At 49.2% G+C, this 7,553-nt stretch overlaps 1 protein-coding gene across 6 annotated transcripts in view; it reads right to left on the bottom strand.

Annotated features, from left to right (window-relative positions):
* The window catches only part of CD99L2 (CD99 molecule like 2), an 80,783-nt gene extending 73,659 nt beyond the window's left edge, over nucleotides 1-7,124 (bottom strand). For 2 of the 6 annotated variants that reach the window (XM_036413079.2, XM_045572569.1), the window contains exon 1: nucleotides 6,889-7,124. In XM_036413079.2, the coding sequence (XP_036268972.1) occupies nucleotides 6,889-6,955 (67 nt within the window). In that variant the 5' untranslated portion in view covers nucleotides 6,956-7,124. The remainder of the gene's footprint in view (nucleotides 1-6,888) is intronic. The other 4 variants (XM_036413080.2, XM_036413077.2, XM_036413078.2 and 1 more) reach the window with 3 other exon arrangements.
* Nucleotides 7,125-7,553: the final 429 nt, after the last annotated feature.

A 7,553-nucleotide genomic window follows, 5' to 3' on the forward strand; every position in this document is an offset into this window, starting at 1 on the left:
GAATAACAGTAATGCTGAGCCATCCAGAAAAGGGAAGATTCCCCTCCTCTGCCCAGGATGTTTCTTTCCAGGGGAAATTCCAGAACTCAGACAAGTGGGTTAAGCATTTCTTTCCAACCCTGTGGCTCGTACCCAACAGCTCAAGCCAGCCCAGAGAGTTTCTGCCTCCATTCAAGCCTGGCATCTCAGTGTAACTGGCCCTTGGGGCCCATTCTGCTCTGCTTTCTCCCCTCCCCAACCAAGTCCAAAAACTCTTGAAGACCAATTCAAACTCAGGGGTCACATGCTCCACCTCCTTCATTTGTTCTAATGGATTAATTAATGTTTTAATGGAAATGTAATTCGTATTCCATACAACTCACCCTTTCAAAGTGTATAATTCAGTGGTTCTTAGTACATTCACGAGGTTGTGCAACCATCACCTCTTTCCAGTTCTAGAATATTTCCATCACTCCATCAGGAAACCCTGTACCTGTTAAGCAGTTACTCCCCATTTCCCTCCCTCCCTGCCAACCAGTGATATACTTTCTATCAGTATGGATTTGCCAACTCTGGACATCCTATATAATAAAAGCCTAATATGCAAATTATCCCCTCAGTCAGTCATTGGACTGGCAGACTAGGAGTTCGACCACTCACTATGACGTGCACTGACCACCAGGGGGTCAGTATGGAACATGACAGGCATTGGAGATGCGCTCCGACCTCTTGCTGGCTATGTGGGGGCGGGAGTGATAGGACAGAGGTGCGGTGAGAATGCAGGATGCCCGCACTCACTCTCACTCCTCCTGCTACTCGCCCCCCTCCCAGACGCCAGGGCTTGCATGCTGGGGAAGCCCCCCGCACTCAGGTGCCAGGTGCCCACAAGGAGCCCACCTCGCACTTGTGCAGCCTCTTCTGGGTGAGTCAGGCCACAGCCACTGGGACCGCAGGGGTTGGTCAGTCTCCCCATGGGTTCGTGCAGGAGCCAGTCTGCTAGGGTGGCCAGGAGAGAGCGCACTGCCTGCCTGGCTTCCGTGCAGTGCTGCTGGGCAGCCCAAAGGCCCACATTGTGCCCTGGTCTGTGGCATCCAGCCACGCTCACCACATCTCTGTGTGGGGACTCAGGCGCTGTGACTCAGGCAAAGGGGGGCACACAGGGTCCAGAGGTCAGCTGGGACCTGCCATTCCATTCCAGGCCAGGCCTAGGGACCGTAGCCATGCACACACTTTATGCACTGGGCCTCTAGTTTTATATCCTCTAGTTTTATATAAGTGGGACCTTACAACATGTGGGGTTTTGTGTCTGGTTTCTTTCACTTAGCATAATTACTTCAAGGTTGGCACTGTGTATTTTTCAATTGTGGCTTGGAAGGTCTTAGCCACATGTGTCAAACACAAGGCCCGCGGGCCAAATCCGTCCCACCAGGCCTTGCAATGTGGCCCGCACCGCGCTGTCATCACTGCACTCCGCTGCGTTTCCATCACAATGACAGTTTATGACTGTTCAGTAAACCATTCGGCCCGCGATTTAGGCTGGATTTTAGATTTTGGCCCCTTCTCTGATTGAGTTCGACACCCCTATCTTAGGCAATGAGAATAATTACTAACATAAAGCTCACCTGGAGCCAGGCGCTCTGCTAAGCACTGCACTCATGTAGTAATAACAGCAATCCCATGAGATAGATGGTGTGGTTATCCCCATTTTTCAGATGAGAAAATCAAAATACCGAGCAGTTAAATGATTGCCCCAGGGTGTAGTAGCACTGGACAGGATTGCCCCAAAGCCTGCACTCTCCCTGTCAGCCGGGCTACCTCTCTTTAAGGGAGCAGGCTCTCTCACAACACTTATTCTCGCCCACTTCTCACATTTCTATGACCTACCTCCATGGTCGGCAAATTGTGGCTCGAGAGCCACATGCAATTCTTTGGCCCCTTGAGTGTGGCTCTTCCACAAAATACCAGGGCCTGGGCGAGTCTATTTTGAAGAAGTGACATTAGAAGAAGTTTAAATTTAAAAAATGTGGCTCTCACAAGAGTTGTTGTACTGTTGTTGTACTGTTGATATTTGGCTCTGTCGACTAATGAGTTTGCCGACTACTGACCTACCTCAATCCTGTAAGTGTCTGCATTCATGCCCTCTGCTTTGGTGATTCAGGATAAACCTGCATTCATGTCCTAAACCTCACCGGACCACATATTTTTCATCTGAGATATGGGTTACCCACTCAGTTAATTTCAAGGCTGTAGGCAACCGTTCCTTATAGACCTCAAGAGACAGAGGAGTCACCATGCCAACCTTTCTGGGCTGTTATGATGAGGAGATGTGTGTGAGGCACTGAGGGCCTGGAGTGTGGAAGGCATTGGGGAAACAGAGCCCTCATTATGATTACTACCCACATGTACCACTGAGCTGCTTCTCTCCACTGCTCAAAAAAACAGCCTCCCATTTCTGTAGGTGCTCACAGGCTACAGACCTGTCCTCAGAGCTTTCTGAACTAGTAAAATACACAGTGCACTAAAAAACCATCTATAATTAGAACATGGATGATTTCTTAACCACCATTTTAAACTCCTTGGATCCTAAAGTCTGTCTCAACTTGCCAGCATCTGGAGGGATTTCACAAATCATGCTTCAAGCCCTAACCAGTTTGGCTCATTGGATAGAGCGTCAGCCTGCGGACTGAAGGGTCCCAGGTTCGATTCCAGTCAAGGGCATGTACCTTGGTTGTGGGCACATCCCCAGTGCGGGACGTACAGGAGGCAGCTGGTCAATGTTTCTCTCTCTTCGATGTTTCTAGCTCTCTACCCCTCGCCTTTCCTCTCTGTAAAAAAATCAATTATATATATATATATATATATATATATATATATATATATATATATATATATTTTTTTTTTTTTTTTTAAATCATGCTTCAAGGTTGTGTGCACTTTCTGAGGCCAACCAGACTTTCTCAGTCACACCTCACTGCTCAGGATGAGGACCAGAATAAAGTGGACTCTTGGGCAACCCCACCCAATCTACCACTCTGGGGCTCTAGGAGACACAGCCACTCTAAAACTAACTGCCCACATATCTCGGGGGGGAAAAAAAAAAGCCACCAATGCAAAACCCATAATTATCATTGTATTTTGCACAAAAGATCTAGAAACCTGGATCCCTACCTTGAAGCAAAAGCTTCTTCTGGTTCAGCTTTCTTACTTAAAATAAAAAGGGCCTTGGCCAGTGTGGCTCAGTTGGTTGGGCATGGTCCTTGCATGAAAAGGTTGCAGGTTCGATTCCCGATCAGAGCACATGCCCAGATTACAGGCTCAATCCCTGGTAAGGGTTGTGCAGGAGGCAGCCAATCTCAATATCTCTCTCTCTCTCTCTCTCTCTCTCTCTCTCTCTCTCTCTCTCTCTCCACTCCTTCCTCTCTCTCTAAAAATCAATTAAAATATATTTTAAAAATAAATAAAATGTAAAAAGCTCACTGGGTAGCAGCCCTGGCTCTCTCTCTTTTAAGCTATTTGACCAGGTGTCCCTCAATTGGAAGGACAGCAAAATTGTTGGGGCAATTAAAACGAATAAGTGTGAAGTGCCTAGCACACAGCAAGCACCCTGGAGATGATAGCTGGTACAGCACTGCAGATCTGAGAGTGATACATGCCTGGTCCCCTCCACAAATCTTTGTGAGTTGTTGGGCACTATCCAGATAAGCAAACTGGCTAAGGTTCAGAGTACTTTACCAAGGCCACTTGGCCAGTAAGCTGTAGGAGGGCAGATTCCAAGAGTAAGGGCATATACACTGAGTGGCCAGATTATTATGACCTCTGAACACATAATAATTTGGCCACTCAGTGTATATTCTATATAATAAAAGGCTAATATGCAAATTGTCCCCTTAACCAAGAGTTCGACCAGCAGGCAGATCAGCCAACTGCCCATGTCCCATCCCCCTGGCCAGGCTGGCCGGCAGACCTCACCCATGCACGAATTCATGCACTGGACCTCATAGATAGATAGATAGATAGATAGATAGATAATTAGATAGATAGATAGATAGATAGATAGATGGAGAGAGAGAGAGAGAGAGAGAGAGAGAGAGAGAGAGAGAGAGAGAGAGAGGCCAGATTATTATGCATTTAATCTGACCACTCAGTGTATATAGTGCTTGAAAGCAAGGACTGTGGCATCAGGAATCAGACAAGACTGGATGAAATCTTAGCTTTGCCACATGAGGGAAGTTATTCGCCTCCATTTACTCATCTGTAAAATGATTTCACTGGTCCTGGCAGGTGTGGCTCAGTAGAGTGTCGGCCCACACACCGAAGTGTTTCGGATTCACTACTGGTCAAGGATTCGTACCTGGGTTGCAAGTTCGATCCCCAGCCCCGGTCAGGGCGCATGCAGGAGGTAACTGATGTGTCTCTAACATCACATCGATGTTTCTTCTCTCTCTCTCTCTCTCTCTCTCTCTCTCTCTCTCTCTCTCTCTCACTCCTCTCTCTCACTCCTCTCTCTCCCTCCCTCCCTCCCTCCCTCATTTCCACTCTCTGAAAAAAATATGGAAAAAATATCCTTGACTGCTGAACCAAGTGGATCCAGAGACTCGAAGCATGGAACATAGTGCAGAATCTCAAAGGGAACATGGGGAACGGTGAGTGGGTTGGAGGTAATCAACCAAAGATCATTCATATATATATATACATATACATACATATATATATATATATATATATATATATATATATATATATCTTAGGGTGCTGAAGGCCTGGGGTAGGGTAGGGGCAGGCTGGAGGGGGTCAATGGGGGGTAAAGGGGGACATATGTAATACTTTGTTTTGTTTTGTTTTTTAATATATTTTATTGATATTTTACAGAGAGGAAGGGAGAGAGAGAGTTACAGTAGAAACATCAATGAGAGAGAAACATCGATCAGCTGCCTCCTGTACAGGGGATGTGCTCGCAACCAAGGTACATGCCCTTGACCGGAATCGAACCTGGGACCTTTCAGTCTGCAGGCCGACACTCTATACACTGAGCCAAACCGGTTTCAGAACATATGTAATACTTTCAACAGTAAAGAATCATTTTAAAAACTATCCTCAATTGAGGATTAAATAAAAGAATATATTTTTAAAAATTTATTGATCTCAAAGAGGAAGGGAGAGGGAGAGAGATAGAAATATCAATGATGAGAATCAGTGATCGTCTGCCTCCTACACATCCCTTGCTGGGGATCGAGTCCACAATCCGGACATGTGCCCTGACTGGGAATCGAACCATGACCTCCTGATTCATGGGTTGATGCTCAACCACTGAGCCATGCTGACTGGGCCACAAAAAATGTTTTTAATGGTTTTACCATTTCGCGGTTTCCTCCACCACCTCCTAAATCACCTAGTGTAACACATGATGGTGAAAAACTGAGACTTGATCATTTACATTCCTCACCTTCTCAATGTACGTAGCATGTTGAAAACTTTCAGAAGATAGCCTTTCAAAGATTACCATTTTTCTAACTTTTATTGTGCTTCCACACTCAAATTTTCCACATCATTAGATACAAGTCAATTAAGTGACTATACTTTTTCCCACAAATGAATTATACACAAACTTAAATTTTTAACCAAAAAAAGAAATAGAAAACTCCACAGCCCTGTAATTTTGTTTTTCTTCAAGGCACTAACAATATGCCATATGGACTGTCATGTTGGTCATTGTTTTCACCCCCCACCAGAGTATCAGCTCCATGAGGACAGTCCAGTTCTGTTCAAGGCACTACCAGTGTCTAAAACAGAGCCTGGCGCCTTTGTCCCTTGTTGTACCAACTCCAGGAGAATTGCCCAGATGAGAAACATTTCTGCGTCTTTTGCAAAACTATTTTGTCTAGCACCGTCTACTGTTTCCCAGTGCTCCTTATGCGTAACATAAATCCCACAAGAAGTCAGTACGAGGACAAACTTATTTTTGCTCAGCTCATTTGATTTTCATTCGTTGAATTTGCCTTGGTTGTCAGGAAGCTTGGAGCACAATTCTGTACTCAACTGCAGTGTTTTTTTTTTTTTAAATGTGGGGATGGGATATAAATAATTATGAGGAGATTCTGCCAGTACCAGTGTGAGACCCTATTTTTAACCACAGACAACTTATTCTAAGACGCTTCTCAAACTTGAGTGCAAATTACCCAGGGATCTAGATAAAATGGAGAATCTGACTCCTAGATCAGAGGCAGGGGTCTCCAGATGCTGCATTCCTAACAAGTCCCAGGTGATGGAGAGTGGCCCTGGACCACACTTTGAAGAGCCAGGATCTAAGAAACTTCCTGCCTTGATTCGGCAGGATTTCTCTCTCCCCATCTTTGGCCAAATATCATTAATGGTTCCAAAACTGGGGAGGTCACCAGAGGCACCTGGGGAGCTGGGTAGACCTACACAGTCTCTGCAGAGATCTTGAAAAGTGGGGTAGGAATGCGCCCCAGAAGCTCTCCAGGTGTTTTCTGTGCAGGTGGCCTAGAAACACATTTCGGGGAGCTCCGCTGGAGGGAAAGGAGTGCTCTCTTCAAGGTTTCCCAAAGGCACTCTCCTGAGGACAGCTGCTGTCACCAGTGGTGACACCTAGTTCAGGATCCTAAGGGGTGCTCTCCTGCTGTTTCCAGCCCAGCACCAGAAGGGGTCCCGCTGCCTCCCTTCCGGCCACGTGGACGGCAGCAGGGTTCAGCCCCCCGTGGGCTTGGGGTTCGCGCTCCCGCCCCCCCCCCCCCCCCCCCCCCGCCTCCAACTGTGTCCGGCGCAGGCCCTTTGGGGCGGGCACAGGGCCGCTCATGCGCACCGCCGGGCCGCAAGGGCGTCGAGCCCCCGCCCCACGGGCCCCGGGGGGTGGGGTGGGAGTGGTCCCCGCGTGCACCCCGCTCGCCTTACCTCTCTGGACCAGAGTGTCCAAGGAGAAAGCGAGGCAGATGAGGAACGCCGAGCGCCAGGCCACCATGACTGGGAGCAGACAGAGGGGACCCAGAGGAGGACACTTTGCGGGAGAGCACCCGAGGAGTAGGTCCAGATGGAGCGGGGAGAGGGGAGGAGCAGCAGGGGGAGGAGCCTCGCCGACACCGCAGGACCCGCCCAGAGCCGGAGCGTGCTGCGCGCTCCCGGTGCTGACAGGGGCGCGCACGAGCGCGGACGCTGGGTGCGCGCCCGGCTTGGGTGCGGGGGCAGGAGGAGGGGATCGGAGGGGGGGTGTAGGGTTTGCGTCAGAGGCGCGAGCTGCCGGGGGAGCTCGCAGTTTCGGGGGCGGGGCTGGTGCGCCAGGGGCGGATCCAGAGGACACCCGGCGGGGGAGGTTGTCTGGGTTGGGTGCGGGGCCAGCATCCGCGAGCTGCCCGCAGGCCCTTCCCATCCGGGTCCTGGAGATGGAGGTCTCCGAGGTGGACCCTGCGGGCCCGGAGCAGGGAGTCCACAGCAGGGAAGGAGCCAGGGGCCTGGAAATGACACGCAGTGCGCCAGACTCTGGGCCCTAGCGGGACCCAGGGCGGTGACCCTTGGACAGGGCTCTACCCCTTCTGACCTTGGTGTCCCCAGGGTAAAAGGCT

Source organism: Pipistrellus kuhlii, unplaced genomic scaffold (assembly GCF_014108245.1).
Source record: "Pipistrellus kuhlii isolate mPipKuh1 unplaced genomic scaffold, mPipKuh1.p scaffold_m20_p_49, whole genome shotgun sequence".
NCBI lineage: Eukaryota > Metazoa > Chordata > Mammalia > Chiroptera > Vespertilionidae > Pipistrellus > Pipistrellus kuhlii.